The sequence below is a fragment of the Phalacrocorax aristotelis genome, chromosome 4 (genome assembly GCF_949628215.1).
Source record: "Phalacrocorax aristotelis chromosome 4, bGulAri2.1, whole genome shotgun sequence".
In the NCBI taxonomy this organism is placed as follows: Eukaryota; Metazoa; Chordata; class Aves; order Suliformes; family Phalacrocoracidae; genus Phalacrocorax; species Phalacrocorax aristotelis.
Genome location: NC_134279.1, coordinates 16,833,606 through 16,850,972, shown reverse-complemented (window position 1 = coordinate 16,850,972; position 17,367 = coordinate 16,833,606). Strand labels below are relative to the sequence as shown.

The following is a 17,367-nucleotide window of genomic DNA, read 5'->3' as shown; positions in this document are numbered from 1 at the left end:
GGATGGGTGAAGGTTCTTATGGGCCAAGGACAAAAGAACAGAAACTGTGACCACCTGTAACAATGTAACACAACTGGAATCTCTCAAAGCAAGACCTGAAAAAAAAGTGAAGACCTGTACCTAGTCGTAAATGACTTTTACGTTTTTTATGTACTCATTATGTCACGACAAGAAAATATATTCTGTAGTAGTTGGAAAAAAGTTGAAATTGCATCCACCTCAATACATGTCGGCCATTTCTACCAAAAGTGAGTTTGACTTGAGCAATCTAGGGAGCATCGAGAAGCCATCCGGGGAAGCCATGAACTGTGGGCTAAACATCATTTAGGTTAAGACTGTGGGAATGGGAGCTGGGCTTATTTGGTTCTTCAGAGAGTGTGGGAAGCTCAGGGGCATTTACAAATGAAAAAGGGAAATGTCAGGAAGGCATAGTTTCCTGTCCTGGGGGATGTATTTTAGGGAGAAGGCCATACAGAAAGGAGCCCTACAAGCATTTTTAGCGTTTCAGCCTAGTAAACGAGCAAGGCCAGGAGAGGGCTAGCAGCCAGCTCCACCGAGCTGAGGGCTCGAGGGATCGGTCCTGTCAGAGCCGCGGCGAGAGGGACAGAGCTGCCTCCGCGGGAAAGCTGCTTCCCCAAAATCCCTCTCCTTTCCTAGAAGGACTCCTTTTCCTTCTCGCTTCATCACCTGAGCCTCGCCGAGACGCCGGCCGTGCCACCGACGCAGCTCTCCTCCCCGCCCCGCCGCCGCTGGGGACAGCGGCGCCACGGCGCCCGCCTCGAGCCGAGATGGCGCCGCCCTCGCCCCCCGCTCCCGCCCTCCGCCCCTCACAGCGGCCGCGCCGCCCGCCCGGCTCCAGGGCCCGGCAGGGGCCCCGCCCGCTTCCCGCTCCACCGCCGCCACCGCGGGCCGCAGCTCGCTCCTCCCGCCGGATCCGCTGCGGTTGTTTTACTTTCTGAGGCGGGCGCTAGCAGCACCCTCGCCCGCCGGGGACCCGGGAGGTTTCGACTGGTCGTCGTTGGCGCCGCAGGGGTTCTGGTGCCTCCACACCGGGACCGGAGCGGGCGGAATAGGCGCTGCGTCCCCACCCCCTCTCTCCGGCAGAGTCAGCAGGGAAGAGGCTGAGGAGCGGGGACTGCGCGCACGGCGTCCTCCGCATTGTGCGAGCCTGCATGGGCACGGCGCGGGGGCGCGGCCGTGGGGGGGCTCCCCCGAGCCTCCCGCCCCCTCCCCTGCGTTGCCTGTAGCCGCCGAGTTGAGGCATGAGGGATGCTTTTGTGCGCGGCTGCGGGCGGAGCAGCGGGTAGCGGCGGAGCGAGCGGCAGCTGGGGCTGCGCTTGTGGAGCAGGTCGGGCGCCGCGGTCAGCCGCAGCCCTCCCGGCGAGGGAGGCCGGGCGCGATGCTGAATTAGGCGAGCGGAGCCCTTGCGAGCGCGGGGGCAGGCTTAGCGGTCCGTAGCCGGCCTGAGTCCCAGCGGAGCTGGGAGGGCGGGCAGGCAGCTCCTCATGGCGAGCAACCGGAGCATCGAGCTGGAGCACTTCGAGGAGCGGGACAAGAGGCAGCAGCGCGCCGGGCCGCGCCGCGGCGGCACCGGCAGCGGCTCCGGCAGCGGCGGCGCCGGGCCCCGGGGCAACGGGCTGATCCCCAGCCCGGCACACAGCGCCCACTGCAGCCTCTACCGGACGCGGACCCTGCAGGCGCTCAGCTCGGAGAAGAAAGCCCGCAAAGCCCGCTTCTACCGCAACGGGGACAGGTACTTCAAGGGCTTGGTGTATGCCATCTCCACCGACCGCTTCCGCTCCTTCGACGCCCTCCTCGTCGAGCTCACCCGGTCCCTGTCGGACAACGTGAACCTGCCCCAGGGTGTCCGCACCATCTACACCATCGATGGCAGCAAGAAGCTCACCAGCCTGGACGAGCTGGTGGAAGGTGAGGGGGCTCCAGTGGGCCAGGGGCAGGCGGGATCAGGCCGTGGGCGGCTCTGCCCATGCATGTTGAGGTCCGGTAAGAGGTGGCATGGGGCCTGGCGGTGGGCTGCAGGCTCTCCCTGGGGTGGGCTTTCCTCTCGCTACCCTGATCAGAGCTGAGAGACGTCGCCTTGATGAAAACTGGCAGCCACGGAGCCCCCGAGGGCCAGCGGGCCAGCGTTGCCCGCTGCTGTGAGGTGCGACAGGCCCCGTTTGCCCAGCGTGGACCGGCCGCTTCTCCCACCGCCCAGAGAGAGCCTTCGGCAAGCGTGCGGGGTGACTCTAATGGTAGTGAAGCAGCAGGTACTCTTCATCTACAAGAACCATAGTAAAGTTCTTGGCTACCTTTCGGTCATCGCTATTTGTAAGAGAGAGCAATGCTGTAATTTGTTTGTCTAACAGTTGTTACACTGTCATTGATGCCTCATAGTGGCTTAAGCTTTCTGACGGAAAGCTCCTGTGCTGTGAAAAGGGATATTTATACCCTACCACTTAAACAAACCAGTGTAAAGTCCAGTTTTTCAAATGTGATGAGAGTATGTGCTCATAGAGGGAATTATAGACCTAGTCTGACTTCCAAAATAATTTTATAGAACCAAATGCTTTTCAGAATTGTCCCTAAATGGCTTTTGATAACAGGACTTAGCTGCTAAGGTTACACAGACCTTGCAAATCTGAGCAGTGCTTTACTACTTCTCAAAATGGGGCTAGAAGTACTTTTTCTCAACGAAACATATGTCTCTTGTTTGTAGGGAATGACAGTTACCAGAACAAGTAGCAGACTTCCCCCATGTTCTCTTATGATGTCTTAAAATACAGTTTAAACTCAGCATTGCATGAATCAGCCTTTCAAATATATTAGCTATGCTGTGCACACTGTGAGGTTCATAATCAAGTTGCACTTCATGCTTCTCGTCAGGTATCTAATACATCAACCACAGCAGTCTTCCACCCAGTGACTATATGGCAGGTGTAGGTGATTTGCATTAGCGAAAAAGTACAATTTGTAGGTCTTCTAATGCCTCCTCCTTTGTAGGCTTTCAGTTGCGTATCCTTTAAGCTTTGATTTAGAAACTTCCCTTTTCAAAACAATGCTGAATCACACCTGGAGAATGTGATGAGAAAGGGAACCTGGAGACCTTTATATAATCCACCAGTAAAGGTACTGGGACTCAGGGACCAGCCACACCATAATGTGCAAGAAGAAGGGAGAGGCTACAGTGTTTGCTGCATCAAGGGGGTGTCACTCAAAAAAGATATGCATGAAAGCACACTTTATAATAGTAACACAGTGCCTGAGGACTTTCCCCATCATGTGATCTGCCATAAGGCTGTTCCACCGTCAAAACAGAGGAAATGTGAAATGATTGCAGAGTGAAATGCTGGCTCTGTGGTAATAAAATAAATGTGAAATGAACGAAAAATTTTTCCATGGCTTGGTGATTCCTTTAATTTAGAGATAGCTTAAAAAGAAGAGGTGCTGGAGTGGTGCTGGTAGGGAAATGAGATGAAGCAAAAATTGGGTAAACTAATGATAACTTGGGGTGACTTTTGAAATGTTGTAGAGGGAATGATCTTAAGCTTTTACAGCTTAAAACAAAACAGACAAAATGACTTGCTGGACAAAGTATAAATGCAGTGTATGCTCTCACAACTCTAAGTTAATAACTGAAAGCAAAAACTTACTTTCTGTCTCTTCAAATACTCATTGAAAGAGTGACCTTTGTCTTTGATCTTCACTGAAAGAATAAAGCAAAACAAATGTCACAACTGAAAAGCTGCTTCCATGCTTTCTCATTAAAATAAAAGGCGGGGGGTGGGGAAGGAGTCCCAATTACTTAGTCATCTATCCATGACCAATACAACACTCAGGAATCTTAAGGAAATCCTGTAGCATCATAATTGGATTACTATGTTCTCCAATTAGCATGCCAAAAACTTTACCAGTGTAAGTCTAATCACCATATAGAGAAAGGAAAGCATATACAGGGGTGAGAAGAAAGTAAACAAGTAGTGAATCCATCGTTCCTTGAAATTATCTGAGCTGTCTGCCAGCTGCTTTGTTCTTGACATGTTGGAAGAGGATCTGATTTGTTTTTATTTTCTTCATTTCTTGTAGTTCCAGCACAGCAAGCTTGTATTTCTGCTCTAGAATAAATACTTGAACATTGGTGATATCCTAAAGCGTGAACTGCAGTAGCACCAGAAGTAGTTTTGAATGGTGTTTTGTTGTATTGCTTTTTAATTTTCAGAAAGGAAAATAAAATTAAAGTGGTGTTGTGCACGCCAGCTACATGCTGAACAGCAGACCGAACATGGCTACTTGATGCAATACCTAATTGACTAGTCTGTTTGCACATCATCAGTGTTGTTGAACTGGTACATGGAATCGCAGCAGTTCAGTTCAGTAGTGACAGAAGTGAGCAGAAGGTGAGTGCTCAGCCCCCTGTGCCCAGCCAGCAAGATCCACACTAAACCTCCCTCAACTCAAGCTTGTGTGTGTAGCTCTTGGACAAGGATGTGCCCCAGTGCAGGCAAGCTCTTTAAGGCCTGTCTGCTGTCTATCAGGGTAATATCTGTCTGGGGTATAAAAGCTGGCAGTATCAAATTCTGTATTGCAATAGTCCAAACCAGCTGAATTGAGTCACCGATAAATGTTTTTTTCCGCATTTGGCTGCATTTAGCAATCTGTTTTACTGTTTATCATTTTAAGACGAAAATAGTTAATGCACAGATGTACTGTAGATTTCAAATATTACTGTTACAGGTTCAGTCAGTTAAAAATTTGACCAGATCATGTTTATTAGTTAAAAAATTGCCAAGCTCTATTTTAAGCATATTGCTTTTCTTAACTGGTTATGACAGTCAAAAAAGCATGCTCTGCTGGACCAGGCAAATACCATTTATATTCCCAGCCTCTGTACGTTAGGGAATATTGTGGCTCATGACCTTGAGAGTTTTCACTGCTTTCTTAGAATGGGAAGAGCGAAGAAATTAATTGTCTGCTCCTGGTCTTGTTTGAACAGAGAGATCCAGAGAGGGGATGGGGGTTGGGAATATTATGACCTTCTTGTAGTTTTCTTTCTTTCAACTTTACTATCAGACTTTCCGCTACTATTTACTTTGGAATACGAGATTCCATGTGTAATATATCTTTGCTTCAATAGCAGTAATGGAAAAATAGTTTCATTTTTATTCTTTATCAAAGTTAATTGTCTAAATCCTTCAGTTTTCTTTAAAAATGTAAGCTTCCTAAAGCATGACACAAAAGTAATAGTAAGTACTGTGCAGTTCTTTAGTGCTGAGGCTTGTGTTTTATGTTGATGTCAGTCATGCTCTGTCTTACTGTCCTGTGCTTTCATTGTCTTGGTAGTGAAAGACATGGAAAATCCTGATTGTTAAGGTCTGCTGCGAAGTTGGGAGACTTTGCTGGATTTTGGGGGAGGAAACCAAGTGTAGACTCTATTCCTGGCAAGAAAAGTTATGTTGATTTGACATGTAACAGGGAATTTTTCTAGTTCCCTAGGTAGGAACCGTTGCTAAGAGTCTTTGTTCTTTCAATTACAATGCTTAATTAATACAGTCCTTTATAAAATGTCAGTAGTTTTGTCTGCACGGTTGTGCAGACAATCAACAGACACCTGTAGGGTAGTCTTTGGGCAGGAGCTGGGAACATTCTGAGCAGGGCAGTGCTTTTGCATGGCTAGGACATGTAGCACAGGACAAAAACCTGCTTTAAAGGGCTCTCCCACACTAATACGGGGTAAAAAAATGTTTTTGAAAGGACATATTGAACAATCCAAGTGTTTTCTGCCTAAGGTCATTCTTATCATTACTGCATATTACATGTTAATCCTGCTTAAGTACCTGTGATTCTAGTCAATGCACACTTAGATTAGGTCAAGAGTGTCAGGGCAAGCAGATGGTAACGCTAAGGAGGCAGTTTGTATTTTTGCATCTTTCAAAAGATATGATTAGCTTCGAGTGCTAAAGCCAAAAGCTGTAATGCTTTAAGGAGACACAAATGTAGCAGATTTAACAAAGAAGAGTAAAAAGGAAGGATAAAAGAAGGATTAAAAAAACATTAAAACCATATGCTTCCAAATGTATGTTAAAATCACTGTAGTTACACGGTCCTGGAGCAATGGGGTGTGGATGTGAAATATGGATGTAATTGTTAGTTAACTTCCCATCCAAGCAAAATAAAATAGTTCAACCACTGTGCATCTTTCTAGTTCCAGGGATGGGAGAAATGTAATTTACCTGAAAAGAGTTATTTAGTGGGATTAGATGGGTTTGATACCAGGTGGCCTTAACTGTCTCTGAAAGCTTTTACCCTGCCTGAGCAGGGGATTGGACCAGTTGACCTCCAGAGGTCCTTTCCAACCTCAGCTGTTCTGTGATTCTGTGAAAACTTGTAGGAAGCTGTCATCTGAACCTCCTGACTAAATAAAGTCAAAAGAGCAATTAATCATCTGCTAAAATCCTGGTTGTCATCCCAGGTTTTAAAAAGTGTGTGGGGAACATAAATGCTGTAGATGAGGAAAGATGGTGACTTATAGAGGGTTGTTGGAGGTGATGTGAAAGTGAAGGAATCGTAAGAAACTAATGAGGAAGGACGTTTTGTGAAAGACAGGAAGAAAAAAGAAATCTAAGTAACCTAATCCTTCATAAAAGGCATTGTTTTATTTTTAGAACAGTCCTTTTATACATGCCGTAAATATACTGTTCTGGAAATCTGCTCGGCTTTGTGTTATAGAACAGAAAAAAGGTACTCTCCTGTGATTCCTAAAGTTAGAAGGTTAGTAGCCCTAGTAACTACTGTGCTATACTGAATAAGCAGCTTTTAGCATCCTTGAAACCCATGAGTTCCACCAAAAGAAGATGAGGAATGCGAGATGGATAGATGAAATATACCTAGAAATCTGCCCTGTCCTATGTGCTTCACAGGGGAACACACTTTTTTTTTTTTTAAAAAAGACACTAATGGTTTTCTTTCTGTAGGGGTGTTTTTACCTGTGTCAGCTGTATCATTCTCTGTTAAGCAGTATGCCGTTTAAAAACATGATGCTTTATGTAACTCTCAGGAGATGGTATTTAGTGCTTGTTAACACCTTGCAAAAAGCAAGCCAGAAAACATTGTTTCAGACTTCTGTTTCAAATATCCCAACTCAGGATTTTTGAGTGTTGTACACTTGATTTCTTCCTTACGTTATGCACTACATGGTGTATCCACACTTTGTTTTTTAACCTAATGCTAAGGAAGATTAAATATCTACAAGTCTTTCTTCAGTAGTCTCTGTTTTTAAGGACAAAAAGTCTGAATGTTTCTAGACTATTTGTTAAAAGCCTATCAGTGGGCTTCAACTCATGAAGTTTGTGCTGTGAAGAACCTCAAGTTGTCAGGCAGCTGTGTTTCCTCAAAACTGCACATAGTTGCAAGTGATGTACACTTGTGATACAAAAGGACAAGATGCATCCTTCTTTTCCTATCAGTACCTACAATTGCATAGCTGAATTTTGGAGAGTTCATGTACACCCTAGTCTCTTTATCCCTATGTTTATATCTTGAAAGGTGAGTTAGGCACATTTCCTGTGAATAACAGCATTGAAGAAACAGATGCAAAAGAAAACCTTTGTAGATGAGTTTTTAAGTACGCAAATCAGTAGTTAGGCAACTGATGGTCTATGGCAACTTATCAGTCAGATTGACCAATGTAGTCTTGTTTTCTCTTTTATCCATTCTCTGTGTTCATCATCTGTATTTTACTGTTGTGAGGGAACAGCGAGTATTATGTTAGCTGTCTGAAACCTGAATCCTACAGTGTCCTCAAACTGTATACACACTGCACATACACAGGTCTTGCTTCATGGATAGTGCATCTGATTACAGGTAAATTATTTAGAAGCATGTAATGTTTCCTTGCTAATAGGCAATGTTTCATGTCTTTTAGTTGTTCTTCTGATGTTAATAAGACACAGAGAATCAGAAGTAAACTTAATCCATTTGTTGAGTACATTGTGACCCAAAATATCAGCAGATGTTATTCCTTTTAAGTGAGCATATGCCACATTTGAGCAAGTTTTGGTGGTAGCAGGATTTCTTCATGGAAGAATTGACACTTTTAGATTGCTCTGGATACTGTCATGAAGCGTTGGATGGATGGCACATATGCTCTGTTGAAATTATAATGCCAGCTTATAAGGAGGCTTCATACTTCTGCCAAAACTGCTCTGCAGCCTGATTAAGCTTTCTGCTGTAGAATAGTTTGGCTGGGTTCAGAGTCCCAGCTGTAACCTATGTCTGTATTTTTTTCAATTTTTTCTGCATTTAAAAAAAAAAGTATTGCTTAATAAATCTTTCTACTTTATTAGTCTATAGTTTACTTCTTTACCTGCAGATCTCATTGTAACATTAGTGACTACCTTCACAATCTAGTCTAAAAACTAGGGAGCTGGTTCATGTCAATGCTGATGTAAGCTAAAGACGTGGTATTTATTTCCAGTAGCGTAACTGCTGTGACTATGTGCCAGTTAAGGCTAGTATGCATTAGCTTTAAAAACTTTCAATACTAAAAATGGAAAGTTGGCCTTCAAACCATAAGATTGACCATATCAAAGTTAGCAATGTAACTATTTGAAGTATTGTTTATGACTGTTTGTGGAGTTGTGTCAACTTCTTACAGCTGGTAGATGTACAAATGACAAAAAAAAAAAAAAAAGAATGGCCTGATCAAAATGCCACTGAAGTCTCAGAAATTATTTTCTTAGTAATTGAGATGAAATGTATTTAGGTTAGACACATGAAAAATCTTATTCAAGGCAGTTAGTGAAACAGCCAAACTTATTTATGTATGTGATTTTAACTGTGAAGTTATCTGTTACTTTGTTAACAGTGTTTGAAATCAATTTAACTGGTATAAACCCCCTAAAAATGCTGTATTCACAAACATTGGTTTTCTGGGAGAGTGAGTGTGGAGGTTATCAGAAGTGTGTATTTATACATAAATTAATCCCAAGCAGGTTTAAAATCAGGTCATATGTTAAAGCTGTGAGGAAATATTATATATAACATTACACTTTCAGGTTTTTACCTACAAAATATGTAAAAGAGAGATAATACTCTTACAAATGACTTGATGTTTCTTCAAAACAGACATCTGTAAATGCATTTTCCACTTTGGAGGATGGCTAAAATAATTTAAATAATAGCACAGTGTTCAAAAATTAACGCCTGGTCATCAGGGAGTGGTGGTTTTTTGGAATGCTTTTTGAATATGCCATTCTGTAGGAGAGTTTCCTGTAGTGAACTTTATAGGTGTGATTTAACTTACCCCGCCATTTTTTTTCTTGAATACTTTCTTCTATCAAATAATCAATCGTATACCCCTGTTAAACCAAACAAATAATGTTTAACTCATTCCTAGAAAATCATTCTTTATGTATAAAGCAGCAATTGGTTTCCTAATTAGATTGTGTTTCTAGCATTTTTTTTTTTTGGTATTTTGCAAGGTTCTCAATAGAACTTAGAAAGTGTGGGCGAAGTCCTGGCTGTGGTGAAATCATTAGACGTTTAAGTAGTAATTTCAATAAGGTAGAAACTTCATCCTTTATCTTTTAAGTCATGAACCAAGCAAGTCACTCGGTGCATGCTTTTTTTCAGTCCTTGCTCTAATCCTGCCATATGTGCCTTGCAGGTGTAGTAGTAAAATCAGTTTTCTATGTAAGACCTGTGTTACTAAGTTTAGTTTATATGCATGCTATAAGAAAGCAGGCATGGAATTTAAAACACTTACTAAACAATCTGTAAAATACTATAGTTCTGAAGTAATTAGTCATTCCTGTATCTGCCAATTATAAGAAATTTTGCAACGAGTTTTGCCAGATACTTACAAAATAATTTTTCTGAAGCACTGAAATAGATTATGCTTCAGCTCCAGGCTTATTAGCTTAAGGCTAATACCTTTTAAGGTATTACTTTGTTTTAAGTTGAAAGCACTTAATATATTTTTTATCAGAAAAAGAAAACTAAGGCCTCTGCTTAAAGGAAAAGAAATAATAAGAACATCTGTTGTAAATGGTATTGCAACCTATTCAGGTAATCAAGAAATTATTTTATTCATGCATCAAGCAAGGGAACTAGTAGAAGCAGAGTTTTATGCTGCTATTTTAAAGAAATAAAGATCCTGTTAGATTAAAACTGACTGAAAAATTTATAATGGGACAATTTCTGCTGTGTTATACACAGGGTGTTATAGTACAGCTCTGACAGGTAGTAGATCATATTCCATGATAGTGTAAAGAAGATATTCTGTTATGATATGTATCTGTAAAAGACAAAGCTAGCATACCATATTGAGATTTTTCTATGGTAAACCCTCTAGCAAAGGGACCTTTTGTTCTATACCTGTACTTCTTTATGTAAAGCAATTAGTTTGTTTCAAGCTGGAGAGCCTGTTTCTGAATAGTCTTAATTTTGAGGTGTTTTGTTTGTTTTTTAACTTCGTTAATTTAAGCTTCAGCCCTGAGGTTTAGCTTTGAATTGCATTTTGTGCATTTTTTTAATGGTCTAGGAAGTGCATTCTTTTTGAGTTTGAAAGGATAATTCCGAACATGCTCAGTGATGGTGAATTTTGAGGTACCTTGTAGTGCCGATTGCTAGAATTTATTTAACTCTCTTGCACGCAGGTGGACAGGCTGTACTGAAGAGATTACTCTGAAGCGATAGATGACTTCATGTACTGAAGCTTATGTAAAATCTTTGAGATCTAGGGGGACTCAGTGTGTTTAGAAAGGTATTCTCATGTGTAGGATGCTGTCAGGTTTATTTATATATCAATTATTATCAGAGGATGATTAAATATTACCAAAGTCTTATGCAGATCAATAAACTTCAAAGCAAGTGGTCAGGGACTTTCCAAAGTTGAATGACTAATATTACGCACCCAGAATAATGACGACATTGCCTTCTGTTCATTTTTTGTAGGAGGAAATAATAATTAGTATTCTTAACCAACATGCACACACAAAAAACAAAGTCACTTGCAAGGTAGATCCACAAAAAGTTTAGCATGTAATCATGGAAAAATTGTCCTAAGTGTTTGTGCTGGTTTTGGCTGGGATAGAGTTAGTTTTCTTCTTAGTAGCTAGTATGAGACTATGTTTTGAATTTGTGCTGGGAACAGTGTTGATAACACAGGGATGTTTTAGTTACTGCTGAGCAGTGGTTACACAGAGTCAAGGCCTTTTCTGCCTCTCACCCCACCCCACCAGCGAGGAGGCTGGGGGTGCACAAGGAGCCGGGAGGGGACATGGCTGGGACAGCTGACCCCAACTGTCCCAAGGGATATTCCATACCACATGACATCATGCTCAGCATATAAAGCTGGGGAAGAATGAGGAAGGGAGGGACATTTGGAGCGTTGCCTGTTTTCCTGGAGATAACTGAACACCTGCCTGCTGGTGGGAAGTAGTGAATGGATTCCTTGTTCTGCTTTGCTTGCACGCCTGGTTTGCTTTACCTATTACGCGGTTTTTATCTCAATCCACAAGTTTTCTCACCCTTCTGATTTTTCTCTCCCCTATCCCACCAAGGGGGAGTGAGCAAGCACCTATGTGCTGCTTAGTTGCCAGCTGGGGTTAAATCACGACAGTGTTCTATGTCACATAGTAAACTAGTTGTAATGGGGAGAATAACAAAACGATCAGTATTTATGTTAGTAAGTCTATTGGTATGAATTAGAACTATCAGCTTCTTTGAGATGCTTCTTATTTGGCAGCACTGTGTTTAAAGATAGGCAGCTTCATTGCTTATTAGAACTTGTTCAGAAAATAAGCATAGTCCTTTGAATCTAGTATTAGAGGATGTTGAAGGGGAAGACTTCGCTTTCTGTTGAGGCCAAACTGCTGTAACAAAACTTGAGTATCTCATGCTATTTCACAGTAACAGGATAGATGTTACTAGAAACATAGATGAAAATAGCTGTTGGAAGAGAACTGTCCACCTATTTAGAATCATAGGATAATTTAGTTTGGAACAGACCAAACTCATCCAGTGTCTCAAAGCAGGTCTGCTTAAATCAGATTGCTTGGAGACTTGTTGCAACAAGTGTGTAGTTCTGGGGCAACATAAGCTTCTAGGCCACCACAGTTATTCCTAAACTGTGTGGGTGGCTTTTTTCCCCCTACCTGTAGATTAGTGCTAGCTGTGTTGGAAGTCCTACTCAAAGAGTTAATGAGCTGAAAATAGCTCATTTTTCATTGCTAATTTTTTGGGGAAAGAGGAGGAGTCTGGTTTTGTCTGTATTGGTTTCTGTTTTGTACACCACTTGGTATATGAATATGAGGAGGACTGATGGGGATGAGTGAAGAAGAATAATACAGGCAAGGCAGTGGCATCCATAAAACCTCGCACCAAATTGTTCCTTTGTACCTCAGTGGAGTACAGTCCCAGGGATGTTTGTGGAGGTGGAACTGGCTGCCAAACTTTCCCAATCAAAATCGTTGTTAACTTGACTTAATTATAATCTGTTTTCTTGCAAATACAACAAGAAAACTTTCAAGAAGGTCTAAATACAGGATAAACTAGAAAGCAGTGTAATTGGTATGGGAAAAGAAATGCAAAAAATTCTGAAAGATCACAGTAATTCTTCTGGGGTTTACTATCTTGCTTTTAGAATAAAGTATACAACTTCTAAGCTAAATCACTTCTAAAGACCAGAGTTCAGAAAGTAAAAGTATTTGTTTTCTAGTGTATATCTAAACATAGGTATACATTTATGTAAATTTTACAATACTAACAGATGTATGTGTACTTTACTCCTCTTGTTGTGTATATATATAGGAGGTAAGTTTGGTTTGTTCCACCAGTGACCTTGAGTGTGTAGCTTTAATCTTAGAACAGGCTAAGTTTTTTACGATCTAGGTAGCTCTTCTGCCTGGATGAATGGTGTGTTCTGTCAGTTTGGAGTGCTTCCCTTTCATCCTTCTGGCCATACTCTGCCTCTTCGAGAAAGTCTTTGGATGTTATTTTGTGAGACCCCAAGGATGTGGGTTACAGAAATAACCCAGAGTTAAATAGGTCCTTTGTCATCATCTGCATCTTGAATATTGCTGTCAGACATTAAGAGTTGTGGTAAAAAACAAACGCCAGTTTGAAGAGAAAACTGTCCTCTTAAAAAAAGAAGAAAAGCCAGTTAGTCTCCAGCCTGCATTATGTCAAGGAATGGAGAAAAGTAACAAATTCCTTAGGTCTGCATCATGGCTGGTGCCACTTTAAATAATTTGATGTAAAGCTGTGATAACATCTTTGGTCCTCTGGCCTCCCTTTCGTGACTTCCAGAGACAGCAGTGCAGGCTTTGAATTAGGAAAGAAATTAAAATCGGGAAGTGTAGATGTCCTTTCATATTCCAGTAGTCTGAGTCTCATTTGTGGCCTCAGGATGTGATTGTTGGTCTAAAAAACATTGAAGTGAATGCATTTCAGCAGTGTATCATTGGTAGAAAGGCAATAACTCCTGGTAAAATAATGTGTCCTTCAGGCCAAGGATCTTGAGATGCTTGAATTTTATTATGTTAAAACTTCCTCCTTTTAAAATAATTCATTACTAAACATAGGTACGTGCGTACACATCTTCAAGTATATACTGGAGGAATATATAGGGAAGGACCTGGATATTTGCTGTAAGAGAATGCTCTTAATGTCACATATTGTGAGCTCAAGTAATTTAAGCATTTGCAAAATGACACTGCAGTCAGAACTTATGATCCAAAAGCAACATGAAATATCTTCAACCCCCTCATTACCCCTTTACTGTGTTTTTCGGGTTGTGGTGGTTTTGGTTATTTTTGTTTGGGTTGATTTTTTTTAATATGTGTGTGTGTTTTGTTGTTGGTGGTTGTTGGGTTTTTTGTGGGGTGGTTTTTTATTTATATATTTGTTTATTAAGCTGAGGTCTTTTGAAACCTGTGGAAACCACTCTATGAGAGTATTGTTTGGGTAGGAAGCTCTGATAATTTACAGTCCTCCATTTAAAATGGCCTGAAGCAAAATCACTTCTTATGGAAAAATTTTCTTTTTTTTTTTTAATTGTTGAAAAATAGCTGCAGAAGCCCTTAAATTATGAAAATGTGTCTTCTTTTCAGGTGAAAGTTATGTATGTGCATCCAATGAACCGTATCGCAAAGTTGATTACACCAAGAATGTCAATCCAAACTGGTGTGTAAACATAAGGACTGGGTCCACTCGAACCTTGACATCTTTGACTTCCACAAAGAGTGAAGTGAAGGAGAGTAAAGACTTCATTAAACCCAAATTAGTGACTGTTATTAGGAGTGGAGTAAAACCACGGAAAGCTGTGAGAATTCTGCTGAATAAGAAGACTGCTCACTCCTTCGAACAGGTCTTGACTGACATCACAGAAGCCATTAAGTTAGATTCGGGTGTAGTCAAGAGACTTTGTACACTGGATGGAAAGCAGGTAGGAGAATAAATTGCTGTGACCATCTAATAATTATGAATTAACCTAAGCTGCTTTGTTTTCATAACTTGAGTTCCTGTGCCTCTATCTGCTTTAACCTGCTTCTGAATAAGGGCAGTTTAATAAATGGCAACTTAAAAACTTTGTATTAAAATATTAATATCTACCAAAAATTTATATATATTGCAAAAGTTGACCACTTTACATTCTCAGTTAATCTTTTTTTATATACTAACACTGTTTCATTGCTAAAAAAGTATCTGTTAATACAATTTATTTGAAACATTTGAAAGCAAACTTGTTAAAATACATATGTGTTTTCAGACTACTACGTAGTGCTGACCTATATAAGAAAAATATTGCTGCCTCCTTTTGTTTCAGACTGTTTTGTTTGCAGACTATTCAAATAGCAAAAGAACTGAAATGTCTCTCTGGAGGTAGTAACTGACGGGATCTAAGGTCAAGAATTTTATCTGAAGTTCATATTTCTGGGGGGGATGGTCATATCTTTGCAACTTGGTTTTGCATTTAGTTTTACCACTGCAGAAACATGCTGCCAGGATTAATGATGTGGTAGGTCTTTTATTCTCACTCAGAAATACAAAGGAGTGGCCCACAGAATGTTCTGCTGCACCAGGTAAAAGTATCAGGAATACATTTGCTGTTGGTCAGTCAGGTTAATGACTCAGCCCTTCATGGAACAGGGCTTTGATACCTGATACTTTTATTTGACACGGATGTGGAACTTTGACAGCATTGTGGCTTTAGTAATACAGAGCAACGCAGGCTGCAAAGTAGATCACATTCCATATCAGGTTCCTGGACTATTTACTGTTGACTAAATATTAGGATCCGTGCCCATTCAGCAGGTATTTTTGCACAGTTGCATACCTATATATTTGCATGAACTACTTGTAAAAGTTTCAATTGTGTTCAAACAGATGTGGGAATTTTTATTGTCAAGCTTTTTGTAATGGTTGTATCCTATAGACTACTTAAACTTACTCAGATTGTCTCAATGTCTCGATATGAGGTCTGTCTCTCTCGCTATGCTCTGTATGCTGTGTATACACTTTTCATAACTAAGTTCTTGAAAAGAACTTGCTTTGTTTGGTATTAAACAAAGCAAGGCAAATGCATCACTGAGACTCTTGATTTTCAGGATTTGGTGGCACTTTAATGTGTTCTTTAATTCTTCTAATAGGTTTGATTTTTAATGAGATTTGTTAATGAGATTTGTTTAGAGAGAATCCTTTCTAGGAACATCTGAAATGTGATTTAGTCATGTTTAATTTAATTCATAATAAAATAGCTTTGAGGATATTTATTATACAGTAATTAGTCTCTTTTGCCCATGAAGTCTTCTGTTGCTGTCTCAGATAAGATGATTTTAATCTTCTGAAGCAAGTAGATAGAGTCAGGAAACAAAATTGCAAAAAATAGGATCTTCAGTTCGGATACACCTCTCTTTATTGCATTGTTGATACAGTAGAGACTCACTGGTCTGCATTGGTGTGGAAGATGCAGTAGTGCATCAGGGATCAATAAAATTAATTAACATTAAATCTCTCGTGTTGCTTGCACATTGCTGTTGACGGTGGCTGTCTCAGTCCACAGTGAGGATGACCAATCACTGGTAATGCTCGAAAACAACTGTAAGATCTCTAATTGCTGCAGTACCTCCTCCTGCCCTTCTGTGGTAAAGGCAATAATCAAACTTAGACTGCAGATGTAGATATAAGTGTTCTCAAGCAGGATTGGGAAATCCGTAGTTCTCACTGCTAACAGCCTGCAAATAGCTGCTCCTTACAACTGCTTCTCTGTGTAAACTGTTTCAGCAATAGTAGTGTATGACTGTGGAGACTTCCCATTTGGAAGAAAGACCTTTTGCTTTTCCATAGACTTTGGGAAAGAGCCTTTGCGTGCACAACCATAGTGTAATTGTGATTTAAGTGGTCGTGGGATATAGTGCCCCAGATAGAATCACAGAATCACAGTTTGGAAGGGACCTCAGGGATCATCTAGTTCAACCTTTCTAGGAAGAGCACAGTCTAGGCAAGATGGCCCAGCACCCTGTCCAGACGACTCTTGAAGGTGTCCAATGTGGCCAAGTCAACCACTTCCCTGGGGAGATTATTCCAATGGGTTACTGTCCTGAGAAAAATTTTACTCTGGTGTCCATTCAGAATCTCCCCAAGACCAACTTGTGTCCATTCCCCCTTGTCCTCTCCATGTGACTCCTTGTAAAAAGGGAACCTCCAACTTCTTTGTAGCTGTCCCTTAAGTACTGGTACATGGTGATGAGATCCCCTCTAAGCCTCCTTTTCTCAAGGCTGAACAAACCCAGTTCTCCCGGCCTATCCTTGTATGGCAGCTTCCCAGTCCTTTGATCATCTTGGTGGCCCTTCTCTGGACCCCTTCCAGTCTGTCCACATCCTTTTTGTATAGTGGGGACCAGAACTGTACACAGTACTCCAGGTGTGGCCTGACAAGCGCTGAGTAGAGCAGGATAATGACTTCTTTATCTCTGCTGGCGATGCCCTTTTTGATGCAACCCAGCATCCTGTTGGCCTTCTTGGCTGCAGCAGCACACTATTCACTCATGTTGAGCTTCCGGTCCACCAGGACCCTCAGGTCCCTTTCCACAGAGCTGTTCTCCAGCCAGGTGGATCCCAGTCTGTGCTGCACTCCCGGGTTATGTTTTCCCAGGTGCATGAGGTTACACTTTTCCTTGTTGAACTTCATAAGGTTCTTGCTGGCCCACTCTTCCAGGCTATCCAGATCTTCCTGCAGAGCAGCTCTCCCTTCTGGAGTGTCTACTTCCCCACTCAACTTGGTGTCATCAGAAAACTTCATCAGGCTACACTTGATCTCGTTATCCAGATCACTTATAAAGATATTGAATAACATTGGGCCCAATA

The 17,367-nt window shown here is 41.5% G+C and overlaps 1 protein-coding gene across 6 annotated transcripts in view; it reads left to right on the top strand.

The window, feature by feature from the left end:
* The first annotated feature begins 1,372 nt into the window (after positions 1 to 1,372).
* DCLK2 (doublecortin like kinase 2) overlaps positions 1,373 to 17,367 on the top strand; it is a 92,670-nt gene continuing 76,675 nt past the window's right edge. For all 6 annotated transcript variants that reach the window (XM_075090416.1, XM_075090415.1, XM_075090419.1 and 3 more), the window contains exons 1-2: positions 1,373 to 1,929; positions 14,112 to 14,446. In XM_075090416.1, coding sequence (XP_074946517.1) covers positions 1,506 to 1,929; positions 14,112 to 14,446 — 759 coding nt within the window. In that variant the 5' untranslated portion in view covers positions 1,373 to 1,505. The remainder of the gene's footprint in view (positions 1,930 to 14,111; positions 14,447 to 17,367) is intronic.